An 18,805-nucleotide genomic window follows, 5' to 3' on the forward strand; every position below is an offset into this window, starting at 1 on the left:
TTTTTTCTCTAGTTGCTTTAGGTGTAAGGTTAGGTTGTTTTTGTGAGATTTCTCTTGTTTCTTGAGGTAAGAATGTTTTGCTGTAAACTTCCTTCTTAGAACTGCTTTTGTTGTGTCCCATAGGTTTTGGATTGTCATGCTTTTTGTCTTCATTTGTCTCTAGGTTTTTCTTGATTTCCTCTTTGATTTCTTCAGTGATCAATTTGTTGTTTAGTAACATATTGTTTAGCCTCCACGTGTTTGTGTTTTTTACAGTTTTTTTCTTGTAGTTGATTTCTAATCTCATAGTGTTGTGTTCAGAAAAGATGTTTGATATGATTTCAATTTTCTTAAATTTACTGAGGCTCGCTTTGCCTCCCAGCATGTGATCCATCCTGGAGAATGTTCCATGTGTCCTTGAGAATTTGAGAAGAAAGTGTATTCTGCTACTTTTGGATGGAATGCTCTATAAATACCAATAAGTCCATGTGGTCTAATGTGTCATTTAAGGTCTGTGTTTCCTTATGGATTTTGTCTGGATGATCTGTCTATTGATGTAAGTGGGGTGTTCAGGTCCTTCACTATTACTGTGTAACTGTTGATTTCTCCTTTTATGGCTCTTAGTAATTTGCTGTATATATTGAGGTGCTTCTAGGTTGGATGCATATGTGCTTGCAATCGTTATATCTTCTTTTTGGATTGATCTCTTGATCATTATGTACGTCCTTCTTTGTCTCTTGTAACAGTCTTTATTTTAAAGTGTAGTTTGTCTGATATAAGTATTGCTACTCCAGCTTTCTTTTGATTTCCATTTGCATGGAATACCTTTTTGCATCCCCTCACTTATAGTCTGTATGTGTCCCTACATCTGAAGTGGGTCTCTTGTAGACAGCATATATACATGTCTTGTTTTTGTAGCTATTCAGCCAGTCTGTGTCTTTTGGTTGGAGCATTTAATTCATTTAAATTTAAGGTAATTACTGATATGTATGTCCTTATTGCCTTTTTGTTGTTTTGGGGTTGTTTTCTTAGGTCTTTTTTCTTCCCTTCCTCTTTTGTGCTCTTCTCTTGTGATTTGGTGACTATTTTTAGTGTTGTGTTTGGATTCTTTTGTGTGTGTGTATATCTATTGTAGATTTTTGGTTTGTGGGTACAAAAGATTTTGATATATCAGTCTATATGTATACAAAATTGTTTTTAACTTGCTGGTCTTTTAATTTCAAGTCTATTCCCAATACACTGCATTTGTACTCCTCTTCTCACTGTTGCTGGTTTTGATAGCATATTTTTGTGTGGATGATTTCCTACGTTTATGTTTGCCTTTACTGGTGAGCTTTGCCATTTGTAATTTTCTGCTTTCTAGGTGTGGGTTTTTCTTTCCCGCCTAGAGAAGTTCCTTTAGCATTTGTTGTAAAGATTTTTTGGTGGTGCTGAATTCTCTTAGCTTTTGCCTGCTGTAAAGCTTTCAATTTCTCCATTGAATCTGAATGAGATCCTTACTGGGTATAGTATTCCTGGTTGTAGGTTTTTCCCTTTCATCACTTTAAATGTATCATGCCACTCCCTTCTGTGCTGCAGCTGAAAAATCAGCTGATAACTTTATGGGGATTCCCTTGTATGTAATTTGTTACTTTTCCCTTGTTGCTTTTAATATTTTCTCTTTGCCTTCAATTTTTGCCAGTTCGATTAGTATGTGTCTTGTCATGTTCCTCCTTGGGTTTATCCTACCTGGGACTCTCTGTGCTTCCTAGACTTGGGTGACTGCTTCCTCTCCCATGTAAGGGAAGTTTTCAGCTATTATCTCTTCAAATACTTTCTAGGCCCTTTCTCTCCTCTCCTTCTGGAACCCCTATAATGTGAATGTTGGTGCATTTAATGTTGTCCCTAGATGTGTCTTAAACTGTTCTCAGTATTTTTCATTTTTTTCTTTATTGTGTTCCATGACAGTGATTTCCACTATTCTGTCTTCCAGGTTACTTATCCGTTCTTCTGCCTCATTTATTCTGCTGTTGATTCCTTCTAGTGTGTTTTTCATTTCTCTTATTGTATTGTTCATCTCTGTTTTTTAAATTTTCTAGCTCTTTGTTAAGCATTTCTTGTATCTTTTCAGTCTGTGTCTCAGTTCTCTTTCCCATATCTTGGATCATCTGTACTATCATTACCCTGAATTCTTTTTCATGTAGATTGCCTGTCTCCACTTCACTTAGTTGTTCTTTTTTATCCTGTTCCTTCTTCTGGAACATATTTCTCTGCCATCTTATTTTCTTTAACTTTCTATTTTTGCATTGCACAGCCTGCAGGATTGTAGCTCCTCTTGTTTCTGATGTCTGCCCCCTGGTGGATGCAGCTGGTCTAAGAGGCTTGTGCAAGCTTCCTGTTGGGAGGGTCTGGTGCCTTCCCACTGGTGGGTGGGGCTGGGTCTTATATATCTGGTGGGCAGGGCCGTGTCAAGGGGCATGTCTATAGGTGGCTGTGGGTTTAGAAGACTTTAAGCAGCCTGACTGCTGATGGATGGGGCTGTGTTCCCACCCTGTTGTTTGTCCTGTGGTGTCCCAGCACTGGAGCTTTGGAGCTATCTGGTGGGGCCAGGACTTGGTGTCAAAATGGTGGCCTCCAAGACAGCTCACGCCCATGAATACTCCCCAGTTTCTCCACCACCAGTGTTCTTGTCCCTGCAGTGAGCCACAGCTGCCCCCCCGCTCCCCAGGAGACCCTCCAGGACCAGCAGCTAGGTCTCTGAGGCTCTTACGAAGTCACTGCTTTTTCCCCAGGTCCTAGTGTGCACACGAGACCTTGTGTGTGCCCTCCAAGAGTGATATTTCTGCTTCCCCCAGTCCTATGGATTTCCAGCAATCAAGCCCCACTGGCCTTCAAAGCCAGATGCTCTCAGGGCTCCTCCTCTCAATCCAGACCCCCAGACTGGGGACCCTGTCATGGGGCTCAGAACTCTCACTCCTGTGGGAGAATCTTTATGAATATATTTTCCAGTTTGTGGGTCGCCCACCTGGCAGCTATGGGATTTGATTGTATCAGGAATGCACCCCCCGCCACTGTCTCGTTGAAGCTTCTTCTTTGTCTTTGGAAGTAGAATATCTTTTTTGGTAGGTTCCAGTCCTTTTTTGTCCGTGGTTGTTCAGCAGTTAGTTGTGATTTTGGTGTTTTCGTGAAAGGAGGTGAAGTCAGGTCCTTCTGCTCCACCATCTTGTCCAGGCATCCCTGCCTCTAGAGTCACAGGCTGTATATCTACCTTTTTATGATTAGCATTTTCATGGTATATCTTTTCCATTTTTTTGCTTCAACCTCTTTGTGTTCTTATTTATATTTATAGTGTGTTTCCTACCTCTAAATAACATATAGTTGGGTCATAGTTTTTATCCAGCCTTTTAATTGACTTATTATTTTGTCTGTAATTAAGTTCATTATACGCACAGTTGGATTTAAGTCTGTCATCTTGCTGTTTGTTTTTCATCTGTCCTATATGTGTCTTTTTTCCTTTGTATCTTTCTTTTTTTAAGAAAATGGTTTCTCTAGGGATTATAGTTTCTGTACTGTAGTAATCACCTCAAATTAGGATTATACCACCTCACTACAATCCAAGAGCAGAAATCAGTATACTGCAGTGAATTCTTAAAGCTTTTGTTTATCTGTATATGCCTTTATTTTGCCTTCATTTTTTTTTTTTTTTTTTTTTTGCGGTATGCGGGCCTCTCACTGTTGTGGCCTCCCCCGTTGCGGAGCACAGGCTCCGGACGCGCAGGCTCCGGACGCGCAGGCTCAGCGGCCATGGCTCACAGGCCCAGCCGCCCCGCGGCATATGGGATCCTCCCAGACCGGGGCACGAACCCGTATCCCCTGCATCGGCAGGTGGACTCTCAACCACTTGCGCCACCAGGGAGGCCCTTGCCTTCATTTTGAAAAGTATTTTCCCTGGGCATAGAATTCTAGGGTTAATTTTTGTTTCAGTACTTTAAACATGGAATTCCATTTCTGTCTCACATCTATGGTTTCTGTTAAGAAATAATTCTTCATTTTTATTGTTCTTCCCTAAAGGAAGTGCGTCTTTTTTTTTCCTTCTTTCTTTTGGCCATGCTGTGCAGCATGCAGGATGTTAGTTCCCTGGCCAGGGATCAAACCTGCACCCCCCTGCAGTGGAAGCACAGAGTCTTAACCACTGGACTGCCAGGGAAGTCCCCCCTCTGGCTTCTTTTAAGATATTCTCTCTTTCTCTGACACTCAGCAGTTTGAATGTGATGTATTTAGGTATAATTTTCTTTGTATTTATTCTGCTTGGGCTTTACTGAGTTTCTTAGATTGGTGGTCATTGCCTTTTATCAAATTTGGAATATTCTCAGCTATTATTTCTTCAAATATTGTTTCTGTCCCATTCTTTTTTCCTCTTCTTCTGGGACTACACATTATCCTTTTGTGTTTTTCCTTTTAGCATTTTAAGGAATGGTGCATTAGACTTTTTTGGCCATGCTTCACATCTTGTTAGTGCTTTGTCTTTTCCCCCATTTTTTTCTCTTCTGCTTCAGTTTGAATATCTTCTATTGACCTGTCTTCAAATTCACAATTCTAATCTTCTGCTGGGTCTAGTCTACTCTTAAGACTATACAACGAGTTTTTAATTTCAGTTAAAAACTACATTTCACAGTTCTACAGTGTCTATTTGCTTTCTTTTTGTAGATTCCAGTTTTTTGTTGAAATATTTCCATATTTTCACTGTATTGTTTATCTTTTTTCTATATTTTTAACATATTACTGAACAGTTAATCTGAACTCTTTGTATGCTAACTAATACATGAATTATCGCTTTCACAGTTCTACAATGTCTATTTGCTTTCTTTTTGTAGATTCCAGTTTTTTGTTGAAATATTTCCATATTTTCACTGTATTGTTTATCTTTTTTCTATATTTTTAACATATTACTGAACAGTTAATCTGAACTCTTTGTATGCTAACTCTAATACATGAATTATCGCTATGTCTGTTCTTGACTATTTCTTGGTTTTTTGTCTTTTAATTGCTTTTTGGTTTTTTTGCATGTCTAGTAATTTTTGTGTGTTGGACATGTTGTATGGTGCATAATTCCCTCTAAAGAATGTAAAGTTTTATTCTGCCAATAACTTAACTATCTGGTGGAACAAAACTGCTATACTCTGCTAGTTCTCCTGGAGGCTTGCCTTCCACCTGCACATGTTAGGAGCCAGCCAAAGATCTGAGGTGAATTTTTTTTTTTTCTTTTGCGGTACGCCTCTCATTGTTGTGGCCTTTCCCGTTGCGGAGCACAGATTCCAGACGCACAGGCTCTGCGGCCGTGGCTCACGGGCCCAGCCACTCTGCGGCATATGGGATCTTCCCAGACCGGGGCACGAACCCTTGTCGCCTGCATCGGCAGGCAGACTCTCAACCACTGCGCCACCAGGGAAGCCCTGAGGTGAATTTTTATGCAGAATTTTAGAGCCCCTTCTCTATGGCTTCCTTATCTCCATTACTCTGTCCCCAAATCCCAGTTGTTTTGCAGACCCAAATCCAATTTTTATTTAAGTCTATGTAGCAATACTGTCCCTTTCTGCTTGATTTCTATTTCTCTGTGCCACAGTCTAGAAAATATCTTTAGGGACATTTTGCTGGATATAAAACTCAAGATTGATCATTTTTTCCTTTAGCACTTTTATCATCAGTGTGAATGTGGAGTTCTGTCATGTTCACCCGTCTTTTCAATAATTGTAGCCCTGCAGTGGTTGCTTTCCAGTACCTGCAAACTGTTTTATTTGTTTGCACAGCTTTTGTTGTTTTCTTCTTTCAGAATTTTGAAGTCATTGCTTTTTGGTGTTGTATTTCAACAAGTACAAAGTCCTGTCTATTTATCAGAATGTGACCTGTTCAGTTCTCTCCTGAAACTTATAGGCTTTTCTCCTTTTTCCTAGGGTTCTAAATTTTTCTGATTTCTCTTCCTTTTTGCCTAGTAATTCATAAAATATTTTTATTTTTTCTTTCTTTTTATTATTTTTTCTTACCATTTTCTTCGGGTTGAGCTCCAAGGAAGTTTATTACTTACCTGTGTTTGGTTTGATTCTGTGAAGTATGAAAATGCACAGAAATACAGATAAAAGCATATTAGGTTGAGCTATATGAAATTGCCATTTTTGTATGTCCAAATAGTTGAATGTCATCACTTGCAATACAGTTCAGTCTAATAACTATCAACCAGTTACACCATCCAGTAGTCAATATTTATCATCTTGGCATATTTGCCTCCACACATAATACATGTTTTTTCCTTTCTGTTACACAATTCATACATGAATTCTGTCTCTTACTCTCTCTCACTGTATCATGGTTCTGCCTTCCTAGCACGCTGTCACTGCTGGTATTAGGTCACCTCATTCAATGCTAAAATCTTTTTGACTATTAAAGCCAGTCTCCTCGCTTTAGAGGTAGCCAGTTCTCTTTTCTGATATTCATTAAGTAGAATTTGAGGATCATGGTATATACATATTTTTAGAATTTTGTTTTAACTAATTAGTGATGTTCCTGGGCTAGCCGTTACAATGCCTTTTATTTTCAAGCTTTGTGTTATTTAAGTTTGTCTCTTGTAAAAAGTATGTTGTGGTTTTTGTTGTTGTTTCTAAACTTCTCTGAAGGTCTTAATCTTTTATGAAATGTTTTCAAATCTCAGTGTCCCTCGATCAAGTTTTATTGGAACACAGCCATGTCCATTTGTTTACATATTGTCTGTGCCTGCTTTCGTGGTAAAACAGCCAACTTGATTAGTTGTAGTTGAGGCTACATACGGTCTACAAAACCTAAAATATTTACTAATTGGCCCTTTATAGAAAAAATTTGCCAACTCACATTCTAGTATTATCAGCGCTCTGAGGGTATTCTGTTACTTTCTGGCTTCCAGTGTTTGTATTGAAACAACAGAAAACAGTGTATTTTTTTTCTTCTGAGATTGTTAGTTTTTTATGATGTGCCTAAATGTGGTTTTCTTTATATTTATTCCTGGGGTTAGAGGTATTCTATAGTCTGATGTGAGCTGTTCCAGAAAATTCTCAGCCATTATCTCTTCAAATATCTTTCTGTTGCATCTTGCTTCTCTTACTGGGGCTCCAGTTGCAAGTATATTAGACCTTTACTTTGTGCCATGTATCTCTTAGGCATTTTGGTGTGTTTTCCATCCTTTGCTCTTTTTCTATTTCAGTCTGGACATTTCTCACTGACCTATCTTCAGGTTTACTAATCATCTCTTCAGTTGAATCTAACCTGCTGTTAAATCCAATTATATATATTTTCTAAGATTTTTTTTTCTACTCAGTTTTATGGCTGTGCTGTTCCTTTCTTTTGTGAAAGGTTATTTAGCCCATGACTTATGTCTCTGTGATGATGAGTCACATTGTGACTCTACTTACGTGGTACTGACAATGTAGTGATGATTTTACTTATACTTACTCCATGAATAGAGTGACCATATCCTGGATGCTGAAGAGCTAAATTACCACTAATAAGACCAATACCAAAATGCAAATAAATTGTCAGGAACAAGTTCAGCCAGAATTGATCTGGGAATCATGTAGATTACCAACAATAAAAAGCATTTTTAATGAAGAGACAAGCATACTAGGGCATGCATGACATCTCAGGAAAATAAGCCACATTTTAGGATTTACCAGAGATTACCAAATTTTTTTGTGTAATGTGAGTACAGTTCAGATGCTATATTATTTTAGCTAGCTACTTAGGATGTTGCTATAGGAATTATGTGGCATGGCTCTTCAGGAAGCAAGAAAATAGTGGGAGAAAAATTTGAATACTGAGCACCATTCAGTTAGCATTGTTTTTTGGTTTTTATAAATTTATTTATTTATTTATTTATTTTTGGCTGTGTTGGGTCTTTGTTGCTGCATGCAGGCTTTCTCTAGTTGCGGTGAGCGGGGGCTGCTCTTTGTTGTGGTATGCGGGCTTCTCATTGCGGTGGCTTCTCTTGTTGCAGAGCACAGGCTCTAGGTGCGCGGGCTTCAGTAGTGTGACACGCGGGCTCAGTATTTGTGGCTCACAGGCTGTAGAGCGCAGGCTCAGTAGTTATGGTACTCAGGCTTAGTTGCTGCATGGCATGTGGGATCTTCCTGGACCAGGGCTCAAACCCGTGTCCCCTGCACTGGCAGGCGGATTCTTAACCACTGTGCCAACAGGGAAGTCCCCAATTAGAATTGTTTTTATTTTATTTTATTTGAGTCCCTAACTTGTACTCATGTATTTTGTGCTAACAGAAATACAGAGATACAATTTCTGGTCTAAAAAATCATAACATCTAATGGGGAGAGTAAAAGAAATAGGGCACATTTTTTTAAAAAGGAAAGAAAAAAGAAAGCAGAGTGAAATATATGCCACGAGAAATACAAATGAAGTACTCCAGGTTTAAAAGAGAGTAGGGACTCAAATTATGGAAGATCACATCTAAGTGATCTGTGATGTGACCTAAGTGGGAGGATCTGTGCAGAGGATCTGAGAGAGGGGAGTCAGGGGAGAGAGGGATGGAAGAGGAATTTGAATGGTGTTGAATGCTAGGCAGTCATAGTTTATTTCAAGATAATGGATGGTGTTTCTAATCAAGGTAATTGTACGAGTAGAGCTATACTTGAGAAAAATCACGTTAGCTTTATAATGTGGAGTAGATGGGAATGAGAAGAGACAGGAAATAAGAGGAAGCTTTTGTAATAGCTGGGGTGGCAGTGGAAAGAGGAAGCAAAGGGAAGACCTGAGGGGTTCTGTAGCTTGCCTATAAGGGTGAAGAGTGGTCTTGGGTCTTGTGCCCTTAGTACTTAATTTAGTCCCTGGGAAATTTCCTAGTGTTCCTATTTTTAAAGCTATAATTTCAGAAGTGATCTGAAAGTGGGAATAAATATTTACTACTGGTAAAATCTTGACTCCATGATTGTTGACCTCAATATCACTGATCTCAGGCATAGATGACCCACCACTGGCATTCTCTGCTCCCATGCCATGTGGCTAAAGATTCCTATAAGATGTCATAAAATAATACTATTGGGTTACCTGAAAATTTGTGCAATATAACTAGGTCATTTGTAGTGCTCAGACCTTTATCTCATTTTTTTCTTACTTTCTGTGACTTTTCCTGAGGCTACCAGTTATGAGTGGGAGATGGTGGGAAGTCACTGGGGCATGTATTTTAAAGATGGTGACAAGCGTAATGTAGATTTTGGAGGTATTTGGAAAAAGGAGCGGTTAAGGAACTGGAGGTCATAACTGAAGAGAACAGTTACATGGATTCAGTAGACAGGGAAGGTGAATAGGTTAAAGAGGATTTTTGTACTCAGAAGTAAATCCGTAGGTGAAGATTTTAAACATTTAACAGTTTGAAGTGTTGAGGTCTGCTCTGGGTGTCAAATACACTAAATACACCTCTACTCGTGGCCATAGGATTTGTGCTCCGAACACCAAATTGAGTCCACATCAAAACTGCATCTGTCATTGACAAAAGTAATTCTTTGAGGACAGTCATGTTTGACATCCTTTTAGTCCTATACTATCAGAATTGTGTTTTATCTCTAATTTTTGGAGTTTTTTTGTTTGTATAGAGTATGGAAAACAGCATTGTGAGAAAAAATACAGAATATTTTCATATTTGATGGTAGAGTCATTTCTAAATCATTGTAACTTGAGCCAAAATGATGTGCCACAGGTTTAGTAACCCTTGTTGGTCTGGCAGCGATGCGAAAGTTCTTATTATACTTATCCTGTGGCCAAGTGAATGTAGGTGATTTTTGAACCAAACCATTACAGTCTTGGTTTTCTAGCTCATGACTCTTCATATTTATATGCTTCAGCATGTCTTTTGTTCCATGCAGATTGTTTACTGTAGTGAAAAGTGTCATATATATATTCACACCAAGAAATAAAAATTAGCCAGCATTCTTGAAACCCTTGTGAAATCCTCCCTCTGTAGCTGGAATTAGTTCCTTTTCATTGCTTTATAGTACTAATTGTTTTAATGTACCACGAGAAATTAATCTACTATTGATGAATGTTTGTTTTTCCAGTTTAGGGCTCTTATGTAAAATGCTGCTTAGGATTTTTTTTATTAAAAGTAATAGACTTAACTTTTAATTATTTTTTATTGAGGTATAATTGACATAACATTTTTAGTGTCAGTTGTACGTTATTTGATATTTGTGTGTATTGTGATCACCACAATAAGTCTAGTTAACATCCATCATCACCATACAGTTATAATTTTTTTTATGATAAGAACTTTCAAGATCTGTTAGCAACTTTCAAATCTGCAATACAGTATTATTAACTACAGTCCTCATACTGTACATTACATGACTTACTTTGTAACTGAAAGTTTGTACCTTATGGCCCCTTTCATGCATTTCTCCTACCTCCACTCTCCACCCTCTGGCAACCACCAATCTGTTCTCTGTATCTATGTGCTTGTTTTTCTTTTTTTTAGATTCTACACAGAATTGAGATCATATGGTTTTTGTCTTTCTCTGTCTGACTTATTTCACATAGCATAATGCCCTCAAGGTCCATCCATGTTGTCACAAATAGCAAGACTCCCTTCTTTTTTATGGCTGAATATTCCATCCGTGGATACTTAGGTTGTTTCCATATGTGGCTTTTGTAAATAATGCTGAAATGAACATGGGAATAGTCATTCTTCAGTATCCTAGGGGAGTTGGTTCCAGGGCCCCCCTTGGATACCAAAATACGCAGATACTCAAGTCCCTTATATAAAAGGCATAGTATTTGCATATAACCCATATACATCCTCCCTTATACTTTAAATTATCTCTAGATTACTTAAAGTACCTAGTACAATATAAGTGATGTGTAAATAGTTGTAAATGTCTTTTTTTATAATAGCCTTTCTTACAGGTGTGGTGATATTATTTCACTGTGGTTTTGATTTGTATTTCCCTGGTAATTAGTGATTTTGAACACCTCTTGTACCTGTTGGCCATTTGTATGTCTTCTTGGGGAAAATGTCTATTTATCTCCTCTGCCCATTTTTTTTTTTTTTTTTTTTTTTTTCAGTACGCGGGCCTCTCACTGTTGTGGCCTCTCCCGTTGTGGAGCACAGGCTCCGGACACACAGGCTCAGCAGCCATGGCTCACGGGCCTAGCTGCTCTGCAGCATGTGGGATCTTCCCGGACTGGGGCACGAACCTGTGTCCCCTGCATCAGCAGGCGGACTCTCAACCACTGCACCACCAGGGAAGCCCTCCTCTGCCCATTTTTTAATCGGATTGGGTTTTATTTTTTTCTTTGCTATATATTAACCCCTTAGCAGATATATGATTTGCAAATATTTTCTCCCATTTGGTAGGTTGCCTTTTTCATTGTGTTGATTGTTTCCTTTGCTGTGCAAAAGCTTTTTAGTTTGATGTAGTCTCACTTGTTTTTGCTTTTCTACCCTTTTTATGGCTTGGATATGGTAGAGAGATCTTTATTTATGCCTGATATTTTATCTTATAATTGGAATTTCATCTTCTGCCTTTAAATATTCAAAGCTTTAATTAACTCTTTAATATTGTCTAGTTTGAGACCACAAGAATAATACCTATATGAGCATCATCACTAACTGGTAACATTAAATACTGCATAATAATGTTTATGTAACTGTCTTCATATGTACATCTTCAGAGGAGAAACAATGTTTTAGTAATCTTAAATACCTGCTTAATATGACAGCACCAGAGATATAGGAGAATCTGAATAAATGCTTTAATTATTTATAAAAATATTTTTGGAGACATGACAAAACAGTTGGTGTCACATGTAAGTTTTTTAAATGAGTGATTCTTTTACAACATGGTAAGAGTAAGTTTTCATATGTCCTTCCCACATCACCAAATGCTGATCATTTCAGAATGAATAGCAATATGCCATTTCAGGGATCAGTGTCATTCACGGATGTGACTGTGGACTTCACCCAGGAGGAATGGGAGCAACTGGACCCCTCTCAGAGGATCCTCTACATGGACGTGATGCTGGAGAATTACAGCAACTTACTATCAGTGGGTAAGGACAGCTTTCAGGTGTAGTTCATAGTTCAATGTGGCCTAGTAGTGTTTAGGTCCTTTCTCAGTTACCAAAAATGATAAGCTTCTGAATTACTAAATGGTTTTGGTGTCAAGCTTCATGTATTAAAGCTGAGAGAGAGTACAGACTCTGAAGTTCTACCTTCTTTATTTTCAGGCTTTCTGAAGTCCAAGCAGTTAGGAGCTGTGTTCCATTATCAAGTTCTCTGATATTATCAAACCAGATTTTCATGTTGGATCAGTGAGAAGAGTTATGGATACCAGAGTTAGAATTTCCAGTTCACAACTTTCTAGGGAAGATGTGGAAGGTCGGAAGGAGAATCAGATAGAAGCCAGTGGAAGTAATATCCTAGAGATTATGAATGGGTTGGTATCTTTGAAATATTTTTTAGGAATCTATTTTTCAAATCCCTAAACCTTTAGAGGTAGCTGAGAACAGATGACGTGTGCACCTCATGTCCTGGGCCATACCTCCAAATATCAATCTCTTGCTGCTTCACGTTTTTCCTGTTTAATTTCTATGGCTCTTCACCTCTCACACTCAAGCCTTGATTCTTGCCCAACATGTTTTAAACCTTTGTTCTGTGATTAGTTCCTCTTTCATTCGTAGTCTCACTTAGCCAGCATGGTGACGTCTGTATTTTAGGTCACGGGAATTGGTTTATAGCCTCAAGGAAAACACAAACTCTTCAGTACAAGAGTGACATAGATGGCAGGATCACAAGAGTCAGGAGTAACCAGTAAGACAGAGGTCAGAGTAACGGTTCTTAAAGCATAGCTTGAGGCCGCGTAAACTTGATCCTTAAGATTCCTTCAGATAAAAGCAGGGACGGGGTTGGTTTGAGGAAGAAATTAAACACAGGAAACGGAGAAACACAGGATACACTGATGGAAACACTTTCTCTCTCCAACAACTTCCATAGAAAAAGTAGTGCAACCCGCAGTAGCAGTGAGCAATTCTGTCAAAAATATCTTAGATCCATTTTATATTTCCTACAGAATCTATGAATTTCTGGATTTTGCCTTCCACTTGGAAAAGTCCTACCTGGGAGATTTGGAGCTCTGCATAGGGTTCTCTCTGCAAACCTGTGAGAAAGGTTGCCTTTAGGACGTTATTGGTGCAGATGAAAAAGGAGAGGAAAGGGGAAGGAGCCTCGAGCATGTAGGTGAGGTGGCCATCCGACCACAGTAATTCAGAGTCTCAGTGTTGGCTGCTCAACTTAGATCTGCCTGGGTTTTTTCCCTTAACATCTCCTTATTTTCTTGGTCTGTACCAACTGGTGTCCTCGAGGACACCAAATAGCCTTTGTCTCTGGAATTGCCAGCCTTCTTACATCATTTGCTTTTATTTATTTCCCTTCACCCACTTTTAAGGCCGTTTTGTAATCTGGCAGTGCTATTTGTGTCCATTTTGCCACAGGCTTTGTCTTTTTCTTTCAGAGTTTAAGAGCTAGGAACACTTGGAACTGGGGACTTTTTTATACTGGAAGACTGGGTCCCAAACTAAAGAGGTAGCCCTACAATGGAACATTTGTGGAGTCTTCACATTCCATAACATTGTGGTGAAAGGATTGACAGAGTATTTCATGTGCTCTTTCCTAGAGGTATGGAAGGCTGATGACCAGATGGAGAGGGACCACGGAAACCCAGATGAGCAGGCAAGGCCATTTATAATCTTTAAGAACCAAACCCCAAATGAAGAAAGAGATAATCTCTTTGGAAAAACATTTAATCTTAGCACAGACTTTGTTTCTTTAAGACAAGTACCCTATAAATATGACTTCTATGAAAAAACTTTGAGATATAATTCAGACTTACTTACTAGCGATAGAAGCTATATAAGAAAGAAAGATGACGACTGTAATGGATTTGGGAAAGCACTCCTCTATCTGAAGCAAGAGAAAACCCATACCGGAGTGGAATACTCTGAATATAGTAGAAGTGGAAAAGCCTTCAGTCATAAAGAAGGCATTTTTAAACACCAGAAAATCAGAAATTTGGTGCAACCTTTTATCTGTAATTATTGTGACAAGGCGTTCTCATTTAAATCACTCCTTATTAGTCATAAGAGAATACATACTGGAGAAAAACCTTATGAATGTAATGTGTGTAAGAAAACCTTCTCCCATAAGGCAAACCTCATTAAACATCAGAGAATCCATACTGGGGAGAAACCCTTTGAATGTCTTGAATGTGGAAAAGCTTTCACCCACCAGTCAAACCTCATTGTACACCAGCGAGCACATATGGAGAAGAAGCCCTATGAATGCGGTGAATGTGGCAAGACCTTTGCCCAGAAATTTGAACTTACTACACACCAGAGAATTCATACCGGAGAACGGCCCTATGAGTGTAATGAATGTGCCAAAACCTTCTTCAAGAAATCAAACCTCATAATACACCAGAAAATTCACACAGGGGAGAAACGCTATGAGTGCAGTGAATGTGGAAAATCCTTTATCCAGAACTCACAACTCATTATACATATGAGAACTCATACCGGAGAAAAACCCTATGAATGTACTGAATGCGGCAAAACATTCAGCCAGAGGTCAACTCTTAGATTACATTTGCGAATCCACACAGGAGAGAAACCATATGAGTGTTCTGAATGTGGGAAGGCCTTCAGCAGGAAGTCCCGACTCAGTGTTCATCAGAGGGTTCATACTGGGGATAAACCCTGAGACTGCAGCCAGGTTGTACTGTGAGAACCCTTCCAGTAGGGAGAAACCTTACGAAGGTGCTGAAGGAACATGGGAACTCACACTGAGATACAATCTGTCAACTCAAAAATGTGTAAAAATGAGGTCCCCTAAGAACAATATTGTGCTGAGAGTTAGGTATATGATACCCAACTAAAGAATACATATCAGAATATATCCAATTGTAAATAGATGTACTTAGCTGTATTACAGTGAGTTTTTTAAAATCTTGAATAATTCATTCAATAATGAAATATTTTGGGCAGCAAGCAGCATAAAGGAGCTAGAGACAGTACCCTAGGAATTCAGTGGTTATGTGCGAGAATATGCCACAAAAAAAACCACTATATTTTAGATCTGTACATGTAAATTTAACAGACACTAAGAATTTGGAATTCTTGTCTTGATAATCAAATTAGGACACATCAAACATGATTTTCCATACTGAACATGTGTTTTTCAGTACCTTTACAATCCTGTCTGCATTCCAAATGAAACACATTTTCATAGCATGTAGCGTATGTTTTCTCCTCCTCCTTGCTGGCATATGTAAGTTGGTATGACCATTGTTACTGAGCTGCCTCTTCAGTCAACAGAAGACAGTGTTGTTGAAGTTTTAACCTTCTGGGTTTGTTGAAGATTTCCTAGAAGTATTATTGACATAAATATGCAAGTGTGAGATAATTAAGAGAGACTGAAGAGAGTGAAAGGCGGCAGATGTGGGTTCTGTCACTCAGAGTGCACCACGGAATAAATGGGCTGTGTAAAGAGTAGCCACACCCATCATGCTCTTGTTATTTTCCACTGGGATATTTACATACAAATGCAAATGCATGTCTTTTACCAAAATATTGTATAACCCAGAAACTACATGTATTTTGGGGTGTTTCCCTATTTCTCTCAATATTTTATAAATTGTCTTGCAAAAAATAGGATGCATATGTAGTTCAAGTGTTACATTTCAGATACCTTAGAGGAAAAATAATTTAAGAAACTGTCAATAAATGTCTTATATTGCTTTTTAAATTTTCCATGTGCTTAGTCCACTTTAGAAATAAATTTTTGCAGAATTCTGTTTAAAGGAGGCATTTCTTCCATGAGTTTCACTACCATCAACTTTCAAAAGCCCTTTGGAACCTGACTTAGTGTAAGTTACAAGTTTGCTTTAAAGGCTCACAAACACTTCATAAATTAGACTTTAGTGATCTCCCCATATATTGATTATTAACCTTAAAAAATTTCTTATTTTTGCATAACTCAAAGATTCCATTTTAGGCTTGATTTCAAATTCACCAGTTCCTTTCCCTATCCATCACAAATCATGCATTAGAATTGTAAATGGCCACAGTAACTGGCCTTTTTTTTTTGAAGATTATTGATGTGCTGTGACTGTATATGAACATGAATGATTTTTCTGAACAAATTTATCAGAATATCCGTAGTCCAGTAAGTCTTTGTCTTTCTAAATTGTCATCTTATCTATACTAATGGCAAGGAAGCAAGGGAAGAGGTTAACTTCCTACACTGCTGTTAGAAATACAAATTGTGACAACCTCCTTGGAAATAATTGTGACTCTGTCTTTTAACGTTAAGACATGCAGTTGACTCTTGAACAGCACCAGTTTAATATGTGCAGGTCCGCTTATACACGGATTTTTTTCAGTAAGTGCTACAGTCCTGCACAATTCACGGTTTGTTGAATCTGTAGATGCAGAACCTTGGATACGGAGGACTGACTTTATACTTGGGTTTTCGACTACACTGAAGATCTGTGCCTTTAACCCCTATGTTATTCAAGGGCCAACTGTACTCTTCAACCCAGCAGACTCACTTCTGGGAATCCATCCCTAAGAAAATAAAGTGCCAGTACCTAAGACTATGTGTTTATCAATGTATATTATATTTTTTGGTAAGGACAAAAAAGGAAACAATGTGAATTGACCATCAGTAAGGGAATGATTGAATAAACTGTGGTAAAGATGTACCACAGCTGGACAGTATTCCATAGGAAAGAGCGTTTAGGGGCAAATGCCACCAAGACAGATGGGGGGAGGGGGGAGAGAAAAAGTGTGTGTGCGTGCCTGTGTGTGTGTGTGTACACCGAATTTTGTAAAATAAAATCTAAAAACGTTGTGTTTATGTGTATTTGTATACGATTTCATGGGCCTGGAGAGTAGAATTCTCCAAAGTCAAAAATATAATTAACATTAATTTCAATGGAAAATTTTTCCTGCATTCCTTAGTCTCCTAACATTTGTTTATTCTGGAATACCAACATAACCCATTTAAGTGGACACAGTTAACTAACATGAGTTAACATAGCATGACATAAGGCAGTTCCCTTACTCTGTACGGTGGCCGGCTGCTGTGTTCTGCTCCAGCTTTCATGGCTGTGTTGTAGTCTTGAGCCTGTGTTCTCAACTAAAACACATATTTGACATTCCTTGTTGACATGATGGAACCTTTAATACAAAAAAAAAAAGACTAGTAAAGACAGAAAAACCAACGAAAAAAATGCAGGGAATGCCAAGGTTATCATTACTCTAAATTAGCAAGTAACAAATGCTTTGAGAAAATTCAGCATAAACACCTTTACAAATAAACAAATGACCACAAGGGTGACTGTCCTTTCATGAGCTGTTTGCTCCCAAGGCCTTAGAAATCCAAATCAGAACTCATAATTTTTTTTAAAAGTGCCTTGTAATCCTCATATACAGAAGTGGCCTTAGAGGAGGAAACTCCTGAAGACGAGTTCTTATACCCTGGACATATGACTTTATTTCTTCAACCTTACAGCAAGCTAGAAGGCAAGTTGTCATTTCACTGGTGAGGTGCAGGCCAAGAGGCGGGACAGTTTGCACAACAAATTCTACCTGTCTGACTCCAAAACCCATGCTCACTGTACTTGACCCCGTGACATCTTCACTCCACTGATTTTTTAAAATTTATTTATTTTTGGCTGTGTTGGGTCTTCATTGCTGCACACAGGCTTGCTCTAGTTGCTGTGAGTGGGGGCTACTCTTTGTTGTGGTGCACGGGCTTCTCATTGCAGTGGCTTCTCGTTGTGGAGCGTGGGCTCTAGGTGCGCGGGCTTCAGTAGTTGTGGCACGTGGGCTCAGTAGTTGTGGCTCGTGGGCTCTAGAGCACAGGCTCAGTGGTTGTGGTGCACGGGCTTAGTTGCTCCGTGGCATGTGGGATCTTCCTGGCCCAGGGCTTGAACCCATGTCCCCTGCATTGGCAGGCGGATTCTTAACCACTGCGCCAGCAGGGAAGTCCCCACTCCACTGATTTTAATTAGACATTTTCTTTCCATTTCCAGATATCTTCTTCATAACTAGAGTGCTTAAGTATTTTAACTTTTCCACATTGTTCTATGCTCTATAAATGTAAAGTTGGGAACATCTTCTTGGCGTAAAGCCAGTGTGGCTAAATGGAATTGGTGTCACTCTACTGTTGGTAAGTCTCAGGACTAGTCAAATGGGGCGTAAGGTGACAGCACCATAGGCAGGAGGCACAAAGCTCGCAAAGGCGTGGAAATGCGAGACACTGGGTCCTCCTCAGGAGGTGGGGGCTCTGGGGGGTGCTGCTGGAGGTTTAGTCCCAGCCACCCCTGCTGTATCCCGTCACATTCGCGACTCTCGCCCACAGTCCGTCTTCATCTCTTCAGCTGAGTGACCTACACAGAGCCCTGTGCCAACCCCAGGCCGTGTGTGACTCAGCCCCTTACCTGACTGTCACATCAAATCCTGCTGGCCAAAGTACAGTGGACTCTTGGGACCTGGTCTCCACTCGACAGTCTTGCGACTTCATCCGGTCTGTTCTCTGGTGTTTTGGAGAAGGAAACTCCCATAGCTTGTCCTGGGTTGCACAGTCAGGGGACCACAGCTGGGATCCCTCGGCTTTATTTTCCAGACCTCAGCTGGATGTTAGTGACCTCCTCAGGTCTTAGCTCTCCTCCTGCCCCCAGAGAGAGGCTGCGCTTCTCCCTCAGACACGCACACTGAATCATTTCATGTGTGACACATGTTTTACTAATGTAGAACCCACCTT

At 39.2% G+C, this 18,805-nt stretch overlaps 1 protein-coding gene across 4 annotated transcripts in view; it reads left to right on the forward strand.

The window, feature by feature from the left end:
- ZFP1 (ZFP1 zinc finger protein) overlaps positions 1–15,781 on the forward strand; it is a 37,544-nt gene extending 21,763 nt beyond the window's left edge. Inside the window, exons 1-3 of one of the 4 annotated variants that reach the window (XM_060085377.1) lie at positions 11,954–12,033; positions 12,211–12,419; positions 13,656–15,781. In XM_060085377.1, coding sequence (XP_059941360.1) covers positions 12,416–12,419; positions 13,656–14,737 — 1,086 coding nt within the window. In that variant the 5' untranslated portion in view covers positions 11,954–12,033; positions 12,211–12,415 and the 3' untranslated portion in view covers positions 14,738–15,781. Of the gene's footprint in view, positions 1–11,906; positions 12,034–12,210; positions 12,420–13,493; positions 13,631–13,655 lie in introns of those variants that run through there. The other 3 variants (XM_060085376.1, XM_060085379.1, XM_060085378.1) reach the window with 3 other exon arrangements.
- Positions 15,782–18,805: the final 3,024 nt, after the last annotated feature.

This window comes from Mesoplodon densirostris, chromosome 19 (assembly GCF_025265405.1).
Source record: "Mesoplodon densirostris isolate mMesDen1 chromosome 19, mMesDen1 primary haplotype, whole genome shotgun sequence".
NCBI lineage: Eukaryota > Metazoa > Chordata > Mammalia > Artiodactyla > Ziphiidae > Mesoplodon > Mesoplodon densirostris.